Source organism: Rhea pennata, chromosome 20, assembly GCF_028389875.1.
Source record: "Rhea pennata isolate bPtePen1 chromosome 20, bPtePen1.pri, whole genome shotgun sequence".
NCBI lineage: Eukaryota > Metazoa > Chordata > Aves > Rheiformes > Rheidae > Rhea > Rhea pennata.
Genome location: NC_084682.1, coordinates 7,703,627 through 7,725,363, shown reverse-complemented (window position 1 = coordinate 7,725,363; position 21,737 = coordinate 7,703,627). Strand labels below are relative to the sequence as shown.

Genomic DNA, 21,737 nt, shown 5'->3' with positions numbered 1-21,737 from the left:
CCCCCCCCCCGAGAAACGGCCGCTAAGCAGAGGAAAACGCGTGCCCGGGGGGGGGGGCGGGTGGCGGCGACCATCCCCGGCGCCCTCCCCGACAGCGGGTGCCGGGGCCGCGGAGCGCCGGGGCCGGGCGGGGCCCTTTAAAGCGGCGGGCGGGGGGCGGAGCGGGGGGCGGTGTTGCCGGCGGAGCGCGGGGGGCGGCCGGGCAGCGCCGGAGCCGGAGCCGGAGCGGGGAGCGCCGAGCCGAGCCGCGCCGAGCCGGGCGCCGCGGGGGCACCGCGCCGGTAAGCGCATCCTCCGCTACCGCATCGCCTTGCGGCGGGGGGGGGGGGGGGGTGGCGGGGAGGCTCCCGTTTTCGGGGTGTTTTCGTTCTCGCCTTTTGCGGCGGCGAGGGGGGAGGTCTGCGCTTGCCCGGGGGGGGCCTTTGCCGGAGAGGCGCCCCCCCCACCCCCCCCGGCTCCGCTCCGCGGCTTGGGGCGGGTGGCGCCCGCCGGCGCGGAGCAGCGCGGAGCCGGCGGCGGCGGCGGGGGGGGGGGGGGGGGGTGTTTCCTGCGGGAAGCGGCGGGTGGGTGGAGCCGGCCCCGCCGCCGCCGGCCCCGAGGGGACGGGACCCCCCCCCCCCCCCGCACCCCCCATACAACCCTCCCACCACCACCACCGGGCTGCGGGGGCGGCCGGCGGGGCGGGCAGCGGCGCCCGCGGCCCCGGGGCAGGTGCCGGGCGGGGAGGGCGCCGCTGGCTCGGGGCGTGCGCGGCGGCTCCTCGCCGGGGCCCGGCCGGGCTGGGCGCTGCCCCCGAGGGACGGGGCCGGAGCAGGCGGCGGCCCCCCGCGGGGGCGGGCAGCTCCCTTCGCCGGAGGGGTTTTGTTGTGCGCTCGGTTCCTGCGTGAGCTTTGCAGGCTGCTTTCGCCCGGTTTGCGCTTACCTCTCGGCGAGCGCCTTTCCCTGCTGCCAGCCGGGTCCCGGGAAGGGCTGAGCAGCGCCGGGTCTCTTCGGGGAGCCGGCGGCTCCGACCCCTGCAGCGCTCCGGGAGACCCCCGGGGCGGCCGCGTCTCCTCGGCCTCCCCCGGCTGCAGCTCTGGTGAAGTTGCCCGTCGATTCCCGCCGAGGGGAGGCCGACGGGCAGCTCGGGGACTTTCTCTGCGGCCCTGCCATTTATCTCCCGTTTCTGCTGAAGTAGCTGGCCGGGCTCAAGTGCAGCGGAGCAGTGTCACGGGGATGAAATGTGTTTTGGGATGATGGTTTGGGGATGAGTGCACTCATGCCGGGGCTTGACTGTTAAAAACTTGCATTCCAGGCCCCTCTGAGTTGTTCTGGCCCCTCGTTCCTGTGTAGAAATTCACCCTTTGAATTATGCACTTGACCTAGAAGAACCTCGCTGCTGGCTCCTCGCGGACCTTCTGAAGTGGAACAGGAGAGGAGGTAAAACAGCTCTGTCCACTCAGCACCCTGCCCAGAACCCATGCGAGGCAGCCTCTTCACTTTGCTGTCACCACTTCTTGGAGCGGTTTCCTCTTCTCCTTTTTAGGGGGGAAGGTGGGGAGGACAGGGTGGAGTGGGTAATGTTTTTCTTTCAGAGAGGGAACGGGATTGACTCTGTGCATTTGGAGCTGTGCTTCTAAAGGGGGCTCGTGCTTGTTGGTCACCGAGGTTCCTCTGCAAAGGTCAGGCCTCCTGCCTCGGCACTGCTGGTTACCGCATTTGCAAAGACAGGTGGTTGTACGTTGCCAGGAAATGTGCTCAGACGAAATCCCGAGTGTTGTCAACCCTTCCCCTCTCTTACATTCCTCGGTGTTGCTTCACAGTGCTGCTCCATTGCTGTAACGCTGCATCGCACCCCAGGGTGACAGTTGAATAACTTCTTTCCAAAGGAGGAAAAAAAAAAAAAAAAAGTTGCATAATTCTGGCTGAGATGTTCCAGACTGTTGATGCGTGTTTGAAATCCGTGTGTTTGTGCCTGCCAGCCTGTGCCGTCTCTCACCCAAAGCAAGGCGGCAAATTCTCCCTGCGTCACTGAGTGGAAATGTTTGATGGGGCCAAAAGAGGATGGAGCTTCCCCTGTCCTGCTCCTTATGTCTTGGCATGGTTGGGTATGGCTTTTTGGGTAAAAATTGCTGTTAAGGGTGCAGTGGTTGCTTGATTCCAGAGTTGCATCTTTTGGCTGCTCCTGTTGATCTTCAGGTCTGTCCCCCGATCTCCTGGGTTCCCGAAGAGGGCAAGGGCTTTCAAAGAGGTCATCTTGTTCAACCTCTTCTTGCCTCAGTAGTCCCTCCTTCTTGGATGCAAATTGCTGCCTCTTCCCCTTTAGATGAGGATATTGCTGGCTAAGGTCTCGTCTCCTCTTTCTCCTCCTCTTCTTCCTCTTCTTGGTCAGGCTGAGAAAACTGGTGATGGCTGCATATCTGCTGTGGTTGCTGAACTGGGCTCTGTCTGGGGTGTCTTGGGAGATGATGCCAGCTTTGCTGGTCTTCTCAGTCCCAAAGACCATTGCAGCTGGCACTTTCCTCCTGTTTACACTGTTGCTCTTGGTCCTGCTTGCATGCAGGAGGCTTCTTTCATTGCTCCGTGGGCTGGATGGTCACAGGAGCCCCAGCCTGACATTGGGCTGGACTTTCAAGGCCCTGATGCGAGTTGAGTTCAGGCAGGAGCTTAGCTTCTGCTCTGTTCTACCTGTGCCCCTGCATGCTCCCCGGGGTGCAGCTTTGGTCTGTGCCCCTTTTGCCGTCGTTGCGACGTGCTCGTGGGGAAGCTCCTGGGGGATGCAGGCACATCCTAGTGGTTGAGGGGGCATGTTCACTGGGGTGTGTTCTCAGAGGGCTCAGTGGGACAGCATGGCAAGTCCTGCTTCCCAAAGAAAAGTGCCAGCAATGCCTGACTGGAGGACCCGTTGGGGTGGCAGGAGCTGGGCGGCACTGGCCACCGTGGGACTGAGCACTGCATCGTTCCCCTTCCCTGCACATGCTGTGCGTGCCCACAGCTCCCACCCTGGGACAGGGAGCCCATGGGAGAAGGGCTGGGCTTGGTGCTGTGGCAGCCTCGGAGACCTTGTGCCTGGCTCGGGGCTTTGCTTTCCGGTACAAGCCCGGAGCGCAGCGCGGCAGGGCTGGCTCGGAGGGCCTGGCGGCGCTGGGGCATGGTGTTCGCTCCCAGGAACGACAGATTGGAATCCCAGCTGCCTCCATGGGCAGAAGGGGGGATGAGGGGGTATTGCTAATGGGGAGAAGCCTGCATCCCAGACCTTATTTTTGCTAAGGGGAAAACAAACACTCGGAGCACCGGCTTGCCCTGGGAGCACCCCGTGCCGCTGGTGCGGGGTCCTGGGCCAGCCTGGCCTTGCAGCGGGCTCGTGTTTCCAGAGGGCTCCGGCCTCTTCCGCGGCGGCTCCCAAGCACGGGCTGCAGAAGTAGGAAGTTAAAAGGCGAGTCTAGCGACAAGCCCTTGTGCCCGCAGGTCTCCCTTTTGCTGCCTGATTTTTTTCAGGAGACTCACCAGCTCTGGCTGTGGATTAAGAAGCAAAGGCAGGTGCTGGGGACCGAGGTGCTGTTCCGCTCCGGGCGCGGGGCTCGCGGGCTGCAGCCGTCCCAGCCGCGGACCCGCTGCTGTAGGCGCTCGCCGGCGGGGGCTGCCGCGGCGCCCGGAGCTCCGCGCACCGGGGAGCTCCCCGCAACAGCAAACGCGAACGCGGCTCTTGAGGCCAAATCCTTGGCCAGGCACTGCAGTGGTAACCGGGAGTTCTTGGCGTCGTCTGTTTGAGGAGGGTTTTTTGAAGCCTGCTGGAATTTTTACAAGGTGTTTTCCTTAATACGCCACTTAAGCAATTAGCAGCGACTGTCGAAGTCTTGGGTACTGTGCTGGGTAGAATTGAACTTCCCAAGTTGAATTTCCATAACTGAAAAGCAGTCTTGGAACTGAGCGGTGTGTGGTGGGTTTTTTTTTTTTTTTTTTTCTTCCCTGCCTTTCCCCAAATGAAGAGGAAAGTCCCTGGCTGTGGCCGAGGCTCTGAAGCCCACCATAGCCTTCATCCCTGGTCACCCAGGCCGGGGTCCCCCGGTGCCGCTGCAGCCGGTTTTACATCGTGGGGCTTTTCCCTGTGCCCGCCGCGTTCCGGCTTTCGGGCACGCGGGCGGGATCAGCGTTTTTCCCACCCCGTGGGCACAGCTGGACGGCAGCAAGGTCTCTCTTTTCTTCCCCGTGGTTAATGTATAACGCGTGTGCGCCAGGACCCGCCGGACCGCGGGCAGAAACGCTGGAAGCACTGAGTGGAGGCAGCTGGCAGAGGGAAAAGAAGGTCTCTTGCCTCCTTTACCAAAACCTCTTTCCCCCCCCCCCCCCCCCCCCAGGAATAGCTGGTTCTTCTCTTGTTGGGGGATGTTGGTGGTGGTTTGGAGGCGTTTGCTCCGAAAGCCGCTCCTGCCAGCGCCGCGGCTGGAGGAATCGCCGCTCGGGCAGCGGATACGCGCCCAAGAAGCCTTTTCGCTCCGGACAGATGTTTTCCAGGCTCCGGATGACGAGAGGGCCCATCTGGGCAGCGAGTCCGAGCACGCATCTGATGGGAGACTTGTTCAAGGCAGGTGGTTTGACCAGTGAATTTGAGGCCAAGCTGCTGTTCAATTAGTATTTCAGGGGGATGGATGGTAAAGGAGGGGAGGAAAGACTGTTTCCACTTCTGTCTGATTTTTAAGATCTCTAAAGCGTTTTTAGAGCAGTAAACTTCTCCCGTCCCAGCCCTGCGGTGGGGACGGGAAGTGTGTCTGGAGGAACTCGTAGCGAGCACGTGCAGATGGCGTTTTTCCCCTGCAGCTTTCCCTTCCCAAATTCAGCCCATGCTTCGCACGGGCGGCGGGGCGGCCGAGTGCCGGCGGCTGCCGGGGTGTCGCGTTGCTCGCGGGCCGGCTCGCGACTCGGGGATCTCCCCTCGCCGGGCACGCGGGAGGCGCCTGAGCTCAGCCGCTCCTCGGGGGGCGGCAGCCGCCCGGGCGTCCTCGCGCCCGCCGCGCGCTCCAAGCGCCGGGGCGCCGCTGGGCTTGGATCAGCCCCGCGGTATGTGCTCCTGGCGCCTGCTTGACCGGAGAAATCCCCTCCCTGCGCTCTCTTGCGCTTCTGCTGACGGTTTGAATTTCATTTCGTCGTGAGGTCAGGAGCTTACTTCGACTTTCAGGTCTCGCTGCTCCTCGCCCGCGCTGCCACGCGTCCCCGGTGCGCAGGATCCATCATCGCAGCTTATCAGCAGAGCTCGTCGCAGCCGCGCTGCCAGCAGCTGCCTCCCACCTCCTCTTGCACCCAGGGTTTCCACTTGGCTGAGCCCCAGACATTTTTTTTTTCCTTTTCTAAAATCCAGAATTGCTTTCCCAAGTGCCAGCAGCAGTAGGGCCCTGCTCTGCTCCGAGAGATGGCTGGGCACTAACTTGCACGTGGCTTAGGAGCTCAGCAGCAGAAGTCCACACCGGTCTGGTATCTCAATTTCCACTTTATGTGGCCACACAGCTTCCTCTGGGAAGAGCCCTCCTCTTCTTTTTAATCACTTTTTTTTTTAATTATTTTTATTTAAGCCTGGAAGCGGTTTTTGAGCTTGTTCTGTCTCCACTTCCACGTAACACGGGGCAGAGCTCCTGCGCCGGCGGCTGAGCTGGCAGGCAGCACCTGCGAAGGGGTCCAGCCTCCTTCGCGAGGAGCCTGGGAGCGTGCTGCGCCCTCCGGCAAGCCGGGCTGGAAGCAAATCCCCCTTGTTTTGGGGGGAAAAGCAGCCTAGATCTGCTGCCTGTTTCCACCCCGACCTCCACCACTCTGCTGGCAGCAGCCGTCCACGGCGCAAGAAGTCGTTTTGAGAGCGGTTCGGGGCCCCCCTCCGACGTCCCCATGCGAAGCTGGCAGGACCTCTGCCAGCGCTCGGCCCGTGGGCAGAGGGGCTGCGCGGTGCCGCGCCGGCGTGAGCGAGCTGCTGCAGGAGAGGGCTCGCGGGCGAGGAGGAGGAAGGGAAACGCAGCCCCGTGCTGGCGAAGGCAGCGCAGGGCCCCGCAGCGCTGCCCTCGCGGCCGGCCGCCGCCGTCCCGCTGCGCTGGGGACCCCTCCCGTAAACGCGGCTTTTGAACCCGTGGCCCGTTTCCAGCCAAATTTGGCAGTGGCTGATCTTGAAGATGGGAAGAACCTATGTGCCCCCAGGTCTGGCTCTCGCAAACAACTCGAGGTTTCTCTTTATCCTCAAGTGCTTTTATTGCCTCGAAGAAAAAGGAGAAATTGGGCCCATCCAGTTAGGTAATTTTGGTTGCTCTGTTGGAGCCCAAGCCACTTCCAAGGTGTTGGTTTTCTCCCTAGGTTGCTCCTGATGCTCTATGGATTTGGAGACCGGGCTGTTTGGGGGCTGGAGGTGGAGGAGAAGGTTCATGCTGTCCGCGATGTCTGCCCCATCCCAGGTGTTGTGCAGGTCCCCGACTGGTGGTTAATTACTGGTCGTGCAAGCTGCTGCAATGACTTATCAGTAGCAATAGTCAACTTTCCCAAGCAAAGGAGCTTCTCTGTGAGCAGAAAACATCAAGATCAGGGGAACTGTCCATGTGTCCAGTTAGCCTGGCTGCCCCATCACCATCCCTGCCTGTGACAAAGCTGTCACCACGCCGGGTTGGTGCCTCCCCTCGCTGCTGCCTCCTGCCTTAATGCTGCAAAGAAGAGCTAAAACCATGGCGCAAGTCAAGTCTCTGGCTGAAGAGAGGAGACCCAGGAGGTGCCTGGTCGCTCAGAACAGGGCAGAGGTTTGGAAACTGCAGGGTGAGGAAGGAAGCTGGAGATGCTCGCGTGCGTCTGCCCGGAGCTGGGCCACGAGAAGAGGCGCCGAAGCAGAGATCCAGCAGAGTTGGAGCATCTCCTTGAGTCGCTGTTGGTCTGCCCACTGCTCTTTGCTAGCCAAACAAGTAAGAGCTGCATCACTTCTAAGGCAGCCCTTCCAAAGGGAAACACCAACAGCCAAAAAACCCTAAAATACAGATTGAGAAATGGCATGACCCACACCTGGGTTTTGGAGAGGAGCGCTGAGCAGGGACGAAGGGAAACCGTCCCTTTCCCTCAAACCCACCTCCCTTCTGGTCCTAAGGGGGCTGCAGGGTCTGCACGCAAGCGGGGACCATAAAAACAAATAAATTAATAAAAAATGCTGCCACGCCACCGAGGCAGAAGGTGAGCAGTGTGAGTCCCGCAGGCGAATCCCCCTTGGCTCCTCCAGGCTGGGAGTCCTTCGTGGCTTTACGAGGAATCAATAATGCTTTGCATGGTCGTAATCATAAAACGAACAACTTACGGCTGCTGCCAGGGCCGAGTTGTCCAGCGGAAGAAGTGGAACTACACAAAAACACCTTCCCGCCGCGTTTCCTTGCTCCGGCTCTCCGCGGGGCGCGCAGCCTCCGGGGCCGGACGTGCCGGTGGAGGTGCAGGAGCGAGGGGAGACGGGAGCCGCCTCCGTGCGGGGCCACGCTGCCTCCCGCCAGCGGGCTCTGAGGCTGAGCCGGGCCAGCGAGTAACTCGCTTCTCCGCGGGTCCGAAGGGAGGACGCCGCGGGGAGGAACCCGCTTTGGGGCTGCTGCAGCCTCTGGTGCCCCTGTGCCTGCGTCTGGGGGAGCACAGGGGTTTCGGCGAGATAAATGGGGGAACCAGCCCGGCCGTGGGGAAGGAGCCGCTGCGAGGCTGGTGGAGGAGGGTTCGTCCCGCGGCGCTGCCTGTCCTCGTCTTCGCCCACCGCGAGGGCCTGGGGAGGGGGGCAGGGGGGTGTTTTTGCTAGTCCTCCCAGCGAGGAAGGCAGGTTTCACCCCTCCTTCCGCAGGCGCGGCGTCGGAGGGGGCGGAAGGAGCCCGCGGCGGCCTCGGGCGCGGGGGCAAGGCAGCTCCCGATCTAGCCCCGCGAAATCCCACTTCCCTCTGGCCGCCTGCCGCGGGCGCCGCAGCGGGGGCCCCTTCCCCCCCCGCCGCATCCCCGGAGGAGGATGCTCCCGGCAAAAGCAGAAGCGCTGCCGGAGCCTCCCCCGCGGCGCCGGGGCGGGCGCCCAAAGGGGAACCCTGCGCCGGGAGGTGCCCCCCAGGCTGCTGCCTGCGGTCGGGGCTGGTATTTTGGAGCGAGCGCTGCCCCCCACCCCGGCTCGTCCGAGGGGACCCCCCGGCCCAGAGGGTTTAGGCAGCGCGGGAAGAAAACCGTAGCACGTAACCGTGTTTCCCATTTGCAGGAAAAGCCGAAGCCGCGGCGGGGAGCGGGAGCCACGCGGCGGGCGGGCGGGCGGGCGGGCAGGGTGGCCGCCGGCGCTAACCCCGTCTCCGGTTTGCCTCCGCAGCCCGCCGGCAGGTGGAATGGGGCAGTCATGAACGGCGATGCCCTCTGCCAGGAGCCCTCCTCGCCGCTCCCCGACTGGCGCGAGTTCTGCGAGCTGCACGCCCAGGCGGCCGCCGTCGACTTCGCCCAGAAGTTCTGCCAGTTCCTGAAGGAAAACCCCCACTACGACACCCCCGGCGCCGAGGCCTCGTTCTCCCACCACTTTGCGGCCAACTTCTTGGACATCTTCAGCCTGGAGGTCAGCCGGGTGTTCATGTCCGACTCGCCCACCAAGTACAACATCGTGCCCTTCGTGGGGCTGCAGAACTGCCACGTGCCCTACGGGCGAGACGTCACCCAGCGGAAGGAGGAGACCTCCACGGAGTCGCTGGACAGCATGGACCACCCCTTGGGTGCCCACAGGTACCTGAGCCCGTCGCAGCAGGCGCAGGCGCGCAAGGTGTCCTCCTACGGCCAGTCCCGCAGCTCGGAGGACGTGTCCGTCCACGCCACCTCCAAGCCCAAGTTCAAGAAGGGCTTCTCACTGAGGAACATGAGCTTGTGCGTGGTGGACGGCGTCAAGGAGATGTGGCATCGGAAGTCCTCTCCGGAGCCGGGCACCGAGGCCACGCAGGGCGGCAGGAGGGCCGAGAGGGAGCCGTGGCCGGCGGGGAGCAAGGAGCACGGCGACCCCCGGGAGAAATGGACCCACAAGCTGCGGCTTTCCAAGGCGCAGTCCTCCAAGGTGGAGCTGGTGGACATCCAGAGAGAGGGGACCCTCCGCTACATGGTGGCCGACGACACGAACTGTGTGGGGAGCTCGCAGTGGCAGAAGTGCCGCCTGCTGCTCAGGAAGGCAGTGAAGGTGGAAGGGGAGAGGTTCCTGCTGGAGTTTTACGTCCCCCCGAAGGTAAGTCTCGGGCTCGGCGGGGACGCGGCTCCTGCATCCGTAGCCGTCACGCTCCGTGGCCTCGCAGTTTCTTTAGTTTTCTTCGTTTGCTCGTTTCTGCTGCTGAGCTGGGATGAACTCCAGCTCTGCTCTGCGGACGGTGGGGACGGCGCCTTCGGAGCGGCTCCGTCGGGAAAAGCCCCAGCGGCTGCCGTCTGCTCGCCTGCGGGCTCTTCGTTCCCCCGAGCGCTCCCGCGCGCCGCCGGGCTTGGCCCCGGCACGGCACCCGCGAGGGCCGAGGCCGCCGCTCCCGCCCGGCTTTGAAACGTCCTTCGTGTTTTCAATCTCTGCAGGTCACCAGTCCGCTTTCCGAAAGCTTATTTTTTTCGTTTCGAAGTAACCCTTTTGGAGAACTGGGCAGCCGCAAGGCGCCCCGCCGGCAGGACTCCGGTAGCGGAGCCCAAAGGCGCCAGGGCCGTGCCGTGCCGCGCTGTGCCATGCCGGCGATGCTCGGCTGAGCGCCGCGGCCACGTGCTGGTTTTGCAGCTCGCCCCCCAGGCAGCCTCGGCTGCTTACCCTCCTCCGCGGAGGAGCACCCGTTATTGCTGTTATTATTATTATTATTATTGTCGTCACCATTGTATGGTTGTCATCATCCACGGTACCGCTTTCCCGTGCCTGCATCCTTCCTGCTGCTGGCGTCTCGGTGAAAGCAGCAAACCCGGCGTTTCCTGCGCGCTCCTCCCATCGCTCCGACGCCTCGCAGCCACCCGCTTTCCCGAGGACGCCGGGGAATGCTGTCCCCTTGCCTCCCGGGGCGAGGGCCGAGCGGCGCGATGCTTCGCCCGAGCAGCGTGGGTTATGTGTCGGGGGATTCGCCTTCAGTCTCCCGAAGCTCCCGTTCCCGCGGCGAGAGCGTCTCGCCCCGTGGGGTGAACGCGGGGATGCTCGTGGCGCCCCGCGCGACCCGGACCCGTGCCCACGCCGCGGTCTCAGCTTTGCAGAGCGCTGTGCAAATATTAAGCGGTTCCCTGGGGTTTTACTAGCTGTATGTGTTGGTAATGAAATCTCAGGTTATTTAAATACTTGGGAAGAAAAAAAAACTCGTTTACTTCTCTCCAGGATTTTCCCACTCGTATTCCCGCCTCCGGCAGCGAAGGCGGGCTGGTGCGAGCCCCTCCGCAGGGCGGCCTCAGGGCCGGGCAGGTTTCTCCGTCGGTCTCGGCGGGCGTTTCGTAGAGAGATGGTGTCATACATTGCACGCAGGGCAGCGGGATAGTTCATGTTTTAATAGTTCTTGTTTTAAAGTGCTTTCTGCTGTAACGAGACGAAAATGAACCTCGGCGCTTTTAGTCCATGCCCTCTTTTCCCCACTTGATCTTCTCTTCTCGCTCTTGGACTATAAATTTTGGGTTTAACTCGAGCGCACCTCTCGCACAGAGAGGCTCTGAGCCGGCACGCGTGACGTACGTCCCTGGTAGCTGGCTCCGGCGTCCTCCTCAGCCGAGGAACCTGCCTCTCCCTGGGGACGCGCGTGAAACCGAGCTGGAAGGAAACGACCCCCGGCCGCGGCAGGACACACGCAAAATCCATCAGGGCGAGACCGTGGCGGGTGTCATCAGACGAGGGGAAGAGCTCGTTTCCGTTCGCCGGCTCCGAGCCTTTCCGCTGCGCCGCGCTGTTCCCCGGGCGCGCGGGCTGTGCGTGGGAGCGGGGCTCCGAGCCGGGGCCGAGGAGCTCGGCTTAGAAAGGAGCAGTAGCTGCTCTTGGAGCGTTTAACGGGTTGCTCGTAGGGTTGGGTTTTTATGCATTTTGATTTGCATCTTGGGAAAAAAAAATCAATTGCAAAATGACTTTAGGATAACTTTTGTGAAAATAGTCTCCTCTTTTGTTATAATCATGCCCCTGCTAGTCGTCTTGGGTTTTCCCCAAAACGGGAACTGAACCTTTGGCAACCTGCAGCCCCGGCAGCTCGCGGGCAGGCGCCCGGGCTGCGCTGGGGGGGCCGGGGCTCGAGCCGCCGGCCCCCGCGGGACGCTCGCTCTCCTTCAGTTTAATACAAATCAAACTCCCCGCACAGGTGAGGCTGCCCCGGCCGGGCAGCGGTGTTCTCCCGCCAGGCGCGTCTTGGCCAAGAGAGGAAGAGTTCGATGCGGTCGCACGCTTTTATATTTTATTTTATTTTATTTTCCTTATCAGTTCGTGTTCATTTTTTCCAGGCTTCCAAACCAAAGGTGAGCGTCCCGCTGTCGGCGATCATCGAGGTCCGGACGACCATGCCCTTGGAGATGCCCGACAAGGACAACACCTTCGTGCTGAAGGTAAAGGCAGGGCTTTGCGCCGGGCGCCGCGCCGAGCAGACCAGAGAAAGCCGAGAGCAAAAATCTCTCGCGCTGCAGCTCGCGACCCCCTGAGAAAGCCCTTTCTGCCTAATGAGATTAATTAGCTGAAGGCGCTCTGCCGGCGCGGGAGCTGTCTTTGGCCGGGCCCCTTGGACGCCCCAGCGCCTCCTCTCCCGCCTCCGCGTGGGAGCCGACGGGTTCGTTTGAATTCTCGCCTCGTCCTCCGACCCGCTGGCACCCTGGCGAATTTATTATTCGCCGTCCGCGGCTTTATTAGTCGTCCTCTCTTCGCTTTTGTGCTAATCATTAATGAAAAGGAGCACGTGCGAGGCAGAGTCCCCGATGCCGCGAGCTCGCCGTCGATCTCCGCTCCTGGAACGCGGCTCCTCCGCTCCGGGCGATCGGGTCTTTTGATCCCCCTGCGAGAGTTTCCTCCGCGCTGGGTTTCCCTATCGAGGCGCGTCCGACCGTGCCGGAAGCGTCGCCGGGATCGCTTCGGCCGTTCCCTTAAATACCCCGGGGGCGAATGCATCGAGCCGCAGCATGTGAAAAAGCCTGATTTAGGAGGTGCCCTCTAACCTGCGCCTCCTCGCTTTGGCCGCAGCGCTTACCCCCGGCGCAGGGTTAATTGATTGCGATTGATCCTTTTAGCGAGGCACAGGGCAAAAAAAAGGCATTAAACACACGGGCTGCCTGTGCGTCACCTGCTCCCCCGTTCCTGCTGACCCGCCAGTCCTTTGCCCTTCCCCTTGCAAACACGCACACCAAAGGCTTTCGTGTCATTCTTCCCGTCCCGTGTTAGTTGTGTCTGACTTTCTGCACCGGCCCTTTTTCCCCGGGACCCTGGTCTTTTGCATTCCTCCTTTGCTGGCCGGGCGAGCGGGCAGCCCGCTCTCCCAAGCCAGCGCCGTGCTTCCTGCTCGGAGAGCCCGAGACGCCGCTTCGCCCCGTTAGATACGGCGGGCGGAGGGATCCTGCCACCCCGCCTGGGGCAGGCTCGCGCCGCCGCGGCCCTGGGCTCGGCTCCCTGCGCGCCCTGTTTATTTTCAGGGCAATGATTCAGTTGTACATGATTAATTAAATTTGCTAGAAGGTTGTCTCAGCTGGCAACGCGATACCCTTCCGGAGTCGGGGCTGCCTGGCCGGTTAGGTAATGGATTGTATAACGCGCTTGGGAGGGACGGAGCGGGGAAAGCCGGCACTGAACTTTGCACGGGGCGATTTCGGAGTCCCTCTGCCCCGGTTTCCGTGTCCGTGCCCTACTGCCAGGTTGTGGAAACCTGTGCTTCTGGCTGCTCCCTGTCCCCAGCAAGGCTCGGCTCCTTCGGCCTTGCGGTTACGGGCGGCTCCCGGCTCCTTTGCCTTCTCCTTTGTTTATTTTTTTTTTCCTGTTTGAGTGGGTTTCTCTCCCACCCTGTTGCAGAGAAATGCTGGGAAATCAGAAGCCTCCTGGACCAGCAGGCAAAAAAAAAAAAAAAAAATAAATAAATAAAAGCACCTAGAGGAGAGGGTTTTGACTCCTGGATTCAGGGGTCTGGGGGGATTTCGGTGCCCTGAGAGAGGCAGCAGGCTCCCGAGCTGCTGCCCGGGCAGCGCCGGCTCTCGGGGAGGTTCTCGGGACCCCCGGCCGCGCGGGCAGGGCTGGGCCGCGGCGCGGGGCGCCTGGGCTGCGGGCTCCCCGCCAGGCCTTTCCGCCCAGGTTCGGCTGCGGATGCTGGCAAAATAGGAGAGTTTCTCCTCCGGCCCCAACTTCAGTCCCGTGCCGGGCGATGCCTCCCTGTGCTGCGTCCCCCTCGGAGTCTGCTCGCCGGCATGGGAGCGTGCGTTTATTTTCCTACCTGGCCAACGGCGCTATCCCGCCTTGCCTCCAGGTGGAGAACGGCGCGGAGTATATCCTGGAGACCATCGACTCCCTCCAGAAGCACTCCTGGGTGGCGGACATCCAAGACTGCATCGACCCCGGGTAAGGCCGGCGGGAGGGAGCCGCTTGGCAGGGCCGGCGCTCGCCGCGCCCGGACCTCCCGCGGCACGAGGGTGCCGAGCACAGATTGCATTTCCCCCCCTGCAGCCCCGCCGGCTCCGCGGGGCGCGATCCTGGCCGAGGGCGACGGCACCCGTCGCTGCCCTCTCCCCGTGCTCGGGTCTGCCCGGGGGGCTGCAGGGCGAGGGATCCCTCTGCGTACGGGACAGAAAGTGAGGTGTGCAAGCTGAAAAAATCAAGCAAACACAGAAAACCCCTTTTCCTGCGAGCGCCTGCTTTGGGGCCGGCGCGGCCGAAGGGGCAGGGTGCCTTGGCCGCGCTCCCCGGGCCGGCGGCGAAGGCGCCCAGGTGTCTTCAGCCAGAGCCCGGTATCGCCCCTCGCTCTGCTTCTCGCAGCCTCTCATCCGCGTGTGTTTGCTCAGCGCCCAACACAATCCCGCTTTAGCCTCCGGACATGACTGTAAAGCAAATAATAATGAACTCTAAAGCAAATAATAACGAGCTGCTTAATACACCGGCACACGCACGCGGTGCCAACAGCGCGTTTTCATTCGGCTCCCGCGTGCAGCGCTTGAGCCCTTTGCCAAGGACTCCGAGCTGAAGCCTCTAAGTGCCCTGCCAACGGATTTTGTGCAGAGCTCAGTCTGTTTTGGTTTTCTTCCTCCCTTTTTTTTTTTTTTTTCCCTCCCCAACGGTTGCAGTTGAATGACTCCCAATGGCTGATTCACTTACTGGTCACTAAATTATTCAGCAGCTCCCTCGCGAGCCATTGCTGCTAACGCAGCCCGCTTCCTCGGCTGCCTGCAAACACGCGCCCGCCGTTAAGCGAGAGGGACCGAGCCTGCCGCGGCGGCCCGCCTAAAAACGGGGCGCGAGGCAAGCGTGCCTCCCCGCGCGGGCAGCGGGGCGGGCGCCGGCCTCGGCGCTCGTTGCACCGAGGGGGAGCGTTTAGCGCTCCCGCCGTGGGCTCCTCGGCCCTGTCGTTGGGATGGGAATTTTCCGAGCCGCCCTCAGGGCACGGCGGCAGCTGCCTCAGCTTTGCAGGCCGCCGCTCGGCTCCGCCGCGCGTGCCGTGCCGCGGGGGCTTTTGCTCCGCCGGGAGGAAGCGATCAGCAGCCGAGCCGCGATCTGCGGGCTCGGATGAGCCCCTGGAGCTGAATTTCACCGCGATGGCGACGGGCGGTCGAAACAAGCGGCCGCGAGCGGAGGGGCCCCCTCGGCCGGCGGCGGCGGCGCGCGACCCTCGGCTCTGTGCTCTCCTCCCAGGGACAGCGGGGACGACATCGAGCTCGCCGCCTGCGCGCAGGCAGCCTGCCTGCCGGGCCGGGCGGCCTCCTGCAGCTGCGAGTTTCTGGCTGACGGTAAGGGTGCCCCGAAAAGCAAAGGTGCCCGGAAACGTCCCTGTGGGAGGGAGGGTGTCTCTGCCCCTCAGCTCCGGTTTGGGGAGCCGGATCCTCTCGGCGCCACGGTTCAGGCTCCCTCCCGCTGTCAAGTACCGCGCGCCCTGGGGATGGGTCTTCCTCTGCCCGTCATCTTCCTCGTCCCCGGCCTGGCAGCCAGCCGGGGGGGCTCCCAGCCCGGCCCGCGGCTGCACCTGCCACTTGCCCTGGGGTGGTGGCCCACCGCTCCTGAAGACATCTGCACAGGTTCGCGTAGAAAATGGAGCTTGGAGCTCCAAGCGCTTGGGTCTGTGTACGCCGGCGAGCTGTCGAGCTCCGTCTGCCCACCCTTGTCCCCATGGCCAACCAAGGCACAGCCACGCCGAGGTCTCGCCCGCCCCAGCCACCCAGCTTCCCCCAGAAGGAAACCCAGTGCAGGCAGCCCGTGACGTGACGTGAGCACGTCCCTCTGCGGATTCCCTTCCAGATGTGCACAGGCCGCCCGACAGATGTGCCATGCCCAGCACTCACAACGCTGCCTCTGCCGCCACCACGGCCACCGTCATCGCTGCGCCCCACGGCCGGGCCAGGGACTCGGTGGGGGAGCTGCTGGCCCATGTCCCGCTGGAGAGCTTCCTGCAGACCCTGGAGTCTCCCGGCACCGCCGGCGGGCACCCGGCAGGTACCTGGGCGGGGGCCGGGCTGCTGCACGTGGCCCTGTCACTGTGTCCGTGTGAAACTGCTCCTGAGCCAAACGGGCGTTCAGGAGGGTGAGGAGGGGAGGACGAAGGGTTGGGAGCAGGGCAGGCTGCAGCTATCTCCTCTGCTGTCCCTGGGCCAGGCTCTGCATCGAGGTGGTGCCTGCCCTGGGTCAAGGTAGTCCTGGTCTTGCTTTCTCTCGCCTTAAAATCCTTTTGTCCTCGCGGCCAGGGGAGGATAGCGAGACAGAAGTGGAGATCAACCTCTCCGACTTCCCCTGGTTTCACGGGACTCTGTCGCGGATCAAGGCAGCTCAGCTGGTGCTGCTGGGGGGCACCAGGAGCCACGGCTTGTTCGTCATCCGGCAGAGCGAAACGCGGCCGGGGGAGTACGTGCTGACCTTCAACTTCCAGGGGAAAGCCAAGGTGGGTGCTGCTGACTTCTCGCTGACCAGTTCGTGGGCTCGGTGCCCAGCCAAGCCCTGCTGCCCCGGGCTCGTTTGGGCTCGGCATCGCTCCTGCACGGCTTGCACGATGGAGCCCTGGTTGCCCCTGACTTGCCTGGGTCCGGCTTTCGGCTCCGCTTCCCACGCAGCGGCAGAGCTGCCTGCCTGGCAAAGGGGAGGGCGTTTGCTTGGAGGGTGCAATTGTCCAGAGCTGCAAGGCGCGATACGGAGCTGAAATCTGGAAGCTGGACGGAGAGCATGAGCGAGAAACACTGGGATGCTGCAGTCAGCCGGGAGGGTGAGGAGGGGGACTGGAGACGTTCGTGCACCGAGTTTCCAGGAGAGACCCTGCATCTCGTATCCCTGCAGGATGGGACACGTTCCCAGGGCACATAGGGACCTTGTAGGCTCGAGCCAGGGAGATGCTGGTGGAGAGGCACAGGGGAGCACGGTGACACGCTGGGTCTGCCGTGCCCGTCGGCCGCTGCAGCTCCGCGAGCAGGCAGGCACGCTGCCGTGGTCCGAGTCACCGCTGCCGCGGGCTGCGCCGCAGCTCGGCCTCGCCACTGCCCCTTGCCGCGGCAGGACTGCCTGAGCCCTCTCTCAGCGGGATCAGCGCCTGCCGAGCCGGCGTAGCGGTGAACACCGCAAGCGAGCCTCCGTACAGCCTGAATGTCACCCCCTGCCCCGTCCCCTGCATTTGTTCCAGGCTGCGGTGTGGTTTTGTAGCGGGTCTGTGCACGCTCTGCGCGTTGCCCGCCAGATGCCTTGAATTTGCAGGCAGCCAGAAGCTGGAGTGTCCTGCCGAGACGCAGAGTGCAAGCTGCCCCCGGGGCACCCGCTGTGCTCTGCGCGCTCCCCAGCGGTGCTCGATGCTCGGCCCCAGGAGTGACAAACGTCTCCCTCCGGGTAGTAGCGACTAGGGTTTTGCAGGAATGGGACACGAGGCAGGAAAAAAGCTAATCCTGTGTTCGGAGGCAACCAAACCTTCCCTGGCTGGAAGGAGGCGGCACGTTGCCGCTGTGGCCGGGATGAACCGCGGCTGGGACCCGCGGCGGCAGCTCACCCTCCCGCCTCGTCCCCTGCAGCACCTGCGGCTGTCGCTGAACGAGAGCGGGCAGTGCCACGTGCAGCACCTCTGGTTCCAGACCATCTTCGACATGCTGCGCCACTTCCACACGCACCCCATCCCGCTGGAGTCGGGCGGCGCGGCCGACATCACGCTCCGCAGCTACGTGGTGGCCCAGAGCCCGCTGCCGGGTAGGAGCCGGGGGGCGGGCCCGCGGGGAGCGCTGCCCGTGGGGCTTGCAGGCGCGGGGCTTGGGCTGGGATCCTGCGTGGAGCCAAAAGCAGCCCATTCTCCGGGATTTCCCCACCAGCGCCCTCCCTTCTGCTGCGCCCTTGCCGGCAAGGTTGCCCCCGCGCCGGTCTCCGCGGGGAAAAGCAAGCGCTGCTTTGCTTCGCTCCGGAGACGCGCTCCCGCGGGGAGGCAGCCCTCTCCGAGGACGAGGAAAGAGGATTTTGCTGCTGTATAAACTCCCGCCTGGGACCCCAAAGCGTTGAGCAAGCGCCGGGCGGCGACGCTGTCCCATTCCCGACGGGCCGGGGGAAAGCGGGGGTCTGCCTGGCTTGCGCGGGTGCCCAGAGCCCCCTGCCCGGGGAGAGGGTCGGGGGGAGACTGAACAAGGTGGGGGAGGATTGGGGAAGGAGAGGCTGGGGGGGAGGCGGGCGACGGAGAGCTTGTGCCAAGCTCCCCAGCAGCGTCCGAGGGGTCGAGCTCGCCGTCTCTCCCCCGCAGACGCCGGCCCCCCGCCAGCCCCGGCCTCGCAGCAGCCGGGCTGCCGGCCCGACCTGCCGCCCCCGCACTACTTCTGCGGCACGTCCTCCGCCGGACCCCCGGCCCCGCCGCCCGCCGAGGGGGTGGCCGCCGCCGGCCCCCCGCCCTACCACCGCCTGGAAGGTGCTCGGAGCCGCAGCGACAGCGCCGAGCGCCGGCCGGAGCCCCCCGCCGCCAGCGCCGAGGACTACCACGACGCCGACGGCGCCCGGAGCCGGACCCGGGCCGTGGAGAACCAATACTCCTTCTACTGACCCCGCGCCCGGGGCTGGCTGGCGGGGCGCGCACCGCCCCCCCGGGTGCCCCGAGCTGCCGAGCCGGACTCGCCGCCAGCAACCCGGCCGCGAGCCGCTCCCGCCGCTCTGCGGAGCGACGTCCGCGGCAGGCGCTGTGCCCGCGCTCGGGGCTGGGAGGCTGGAAACATCCACACCGTTCGGGAGGCTGCGGAGCCTGCGGTGGCGGCCGGGAGGCGGCCGGGGCCGAGCAGGGCTCCCGGGGGCCGCTCGTGCTGGGCCGGCAGTGCAAAGCCTTGAGGTGCTCCTTGCTCCAGCCAAGCACCTCGGCTTGGGGCCAGAGCGAGGCCAATGTCCTCGACGTGGCCGATGTCCCCCGAGTCCTGCAAGTGAGCAGCCGCAGGGCTCTGGCGTTTCAGGATGCTCCAAGAAACGAGAGGTGCAGCCAGGCGCGCGCACGGGTCCGCCAGCCCCCGCGCTCGCCCTCCGCCACTGCTGCGGGAGCCGTAAGGGGCTGATCCAGGCCAGCTTCCCGAGGCCCCGACTAAGTGCGTCAGCTCTCCGCCAGGAGACCTGTGAATGTCCCCCGTTGGAGGAAGGCTTTTCCTGCTCTCCTGCTATTTCCGTTCCTTCAGCCTTTTCTTCCTCACTGGAGCTACAGAGAGTCCCTGAATAACCCTTCTCGTCCTCCTCTCCTGCAGTTTTTCAAACCTAAGCTCTCTGCAAGGGTGTCAGCTCAGCCGCTTGCCTTTTTGCTGCCATGGCTAGGCAATAATGTCCATCGCTTGATGGCACACCTTGACAAATGTGACAGTGAGCCCACGCTGCATCAGTGGCCTCGTTTCCGGAGGTAATGGGCAGGTGCCCCGCTGGGCTCCCAAGAAAGGAAAACACTACGGATCTTCAGTGGATGCTTTTGAAGATTTTTTTTCTTATAGAAATTGAAATACCCAGGAAGAGCAAGAGGAACGGGGCTGCTTCCTGGAGGCTTGGCAGCTAAATGAAACGGAGGGGTCAGGTCAGGGCGACTGTGGACAGCTGGGATTTCCCTCCCCGGCAGAGGCTCAGCCGGGAGGGGTAAACCCAGCCGGTGGACAGCTATCACTGCCTTCCCTCTGGGTCTCTCGAGCCCTTAGGAGCAGGTTTATGGGCCAGGATGTTCATGAGGATTATTTGCTTCACATGGGGTGAGAGACCCTCCTAAAGGGCAGCTTCGCTTGCAGATGGCCACAGCAGAGGCACATCCCTCCCAGTTTGCCTCTTCCGCACCATGGGGGGCTTGGAGCTGGCTGGTGGGTCTCCATGGACAGCAGAGCCCACCACCACCACGAGACAGATGCCCTGTTGCATAGCTGTGCCCAGCCAGAAGGTATCCTGAGGGCAGGGATGGTACGAGCAGAGCCAGAATCTGGCTCAAGACCACTTGAATTTGCCTGGAGAGTTGTTCCATTGGGCAGTTTTGGGTTGGGTTGGGCTTTCTCTTTTTTTTTAGGTGCCTTCTTCCTCGAGCTAGCAAAGCTTGTGCCAGCTGCCCTGCCTGAGCCTAACTTGTCTCTCCCCCTTCATGGGGGCAGGGAACATGTCTTGGAGGCTCCTAGTCTCTCCTGCTGTGTAAGAGCTGCTATTGTGGCAGGCTGGACGTGAGGGTGGCAGCCAGGAGGAGGGCTGGGAAGTCTCATTCCTGCTGCAAATGCCCCCATCACCCCAATATGCAGCCGTTGCAGCTGGCTGCGGTATGTGCCCTTGCTCAGCACAGCTACCAGCTTGGAGGCGTCCAGAGGAGCCTGCGCAGCTCTCAGGATGCTACAGAGCACTGCAGGAAGAGGCCAGATGCTCTTGGTCCTTGGGTTTAATGTGGGCTTGCTTCCTTCACATGCACATGGGAGGAGCACTGGATGTGGCATAGACATCATCACTCTTGGTCTCCGCCAAGGTCCCAACAGACCAGGTGTTGTGGATGGGAGCACTGCCTTAGAGACCTTTGCGTCTTGGCTGGTTTTTAGTCTTCTGCATCACAGGATAGGAAAAGGATGGGGGAGCAATGATCTGCAAGCAAAAATGTTAATTTGTAAATAAGGAAGAGTCTGGAAGAGTTTACTGTTCTGTAGAATAAATTAATTTTATTTTAAAAAGTGACTTGCTAAAAATTGGAGAACTTGAGTTTCAGTTTTGAAATAAAACCACTCACAAAAAGAACAGCACATTAACAAGAGCTTGGGGCTTTCCTGGATTTGCTGTATGAAAAAAAAGAAAAGAGAGAGCACGGGTGCTGTCATGTCACACGTGTAGACTTCTTCCTCCTGAGGCAGCAGGGCTCAGACCACCTTTCCCCGATGGAGCTAGTCCAGGGGACGGAGGAGAGGAGTCTTTTGTCCCCGTTGAGCGGAGGGCGGTGGAGGATGTACGCAGGGCAGGGGAAGCAGCACCGCTGCCGGACCCCGGCTGCCTCGCTGGGAAGAGCAGCCTGTCAGCCTGCATCGTGGCACCTGTAACCACGAGGACCGTCGTTCCTCTTCCCTCCGACCAGCGGGCTCCTGCCGGGCTGGCCGCGGCGGTCCCACCGCCAGCTCTCTTCCCGGCAGTGCCTCGGGCGCTCGTCCCGTGCTGTGGCAGCGGATGGATGCATCTCCCCTCTGCCCCGTCTGTTATTTCCTTTGGTTTGTCACTGGTTAGGTCAACCCAGAAGCAGACACCAGTGCAGATGATAATGAGTTAGCAGCCCTGGGGAGTGAAAATATTCCTCCCTTGCCAAAGGCCTCTGCTGGAGCTGCGTTTCCCTTAGCCTCTCTCCCTCCTCTTCTGCTGCGGTCTCTCCCGGGAAGCAGTGCCGCGCACACGGCCGTGTCTGCCTTTTTCCCACATGCTGTCTTCTGCTCAGGATCCCCTGGGAGGGCTGGTTCGTTGTCCCAGACTGCGCTGTCACAACTAAGCAGCGTGACAGACACGGCTCCCAGACACTGCTAACACATGGCTTTTGGGGGGTGGCGAGAGCGACTCAACTCTGCAGTCAGGCCACGATTGCATCATGATTCATTCAGGAAAAAAATTCCCCCACAAGAGTCTCCAGAGCATGTTAACTAGTTCTGGCGAGCTCATCCGTCGGGACCTGGGCAGCTGGCGAGGTAACAGCCGTCCAGAAGAGCAGATGAGCTTCTCCGAGCCCGCTAGGCAGGTGGTGAAGGCTGTGCAGAAAGGTGCTATTGCTGGAAAAAAACATGTTTTATTTTGCTTTCATAGCATTCCCAGGAGGGCAGGGACAGGGCACCACAGCCCTGTGCATCAAACCCAGAGATCTAGCAGCGAGACAACAAAAACGCAGCTGTAGCATGCGAGAGGGCTGGTGCACACTGCCAGCCCTGCCTCTGCGACGGGACGGAGCAGGACTGAGCCGCAAGGCCGCTGAAGCTAAGCTGCGTGCTCGCACATGTTTCGGAGAGGATAAAGGATGCAAAAGGATTGCAGCATTGCAGCTGCCCACATTTCAGCCGGGTGGACGTTGGAGCTGTCCATGTCTGCTCCTGCCTGATTGGCACACAGCACTTTCCTGAGCAGGTTAACCGAAGGCTTAACACGCTTCCAGAAGAATCTCTTAATAAAACACCTCATAATGCCTTTGCTTTGACACACAAAGATGCTGCTTTGACACAGA

General features: G+C 62.9%; 1 protein-coding gene across 1 annotated transcript; it reads left to right on the top strand.

The window, feature by feature from the left end:
• Positions 1–1,413: 1,413 nt before the first annotated feature.
• On the top strand, positions 1,414–20,298 carry SH2B2 (SH2B adaptor protein 2). Its single transcript, XM_062592422.1, has 9 exons — positions 1,414–1,419; positions 8,306–9,193; positions 11,392–11,493; positions 13,386–13,477; positions 14,762–14,856; positions 15,362–15,556; positions 15,805–15,998; positions 17,107–17,278; positions 17,817–20,298. Exons 2-9 carry the CDS (start codon positions 8,333–8,335, stop codon positions 18,107–18,109), a joined length of 2,004 nt encoding a protein of 667 aa, XP_062448406.1. The 5' UTR covers positions 1,414–1,419; positions 8,306–8,332; the 3' UTR covers positions 18,110–20,298.
• The last annotated feature ends 1,439 nt before the right edge of the window (positions 20,299–21,737 follow it).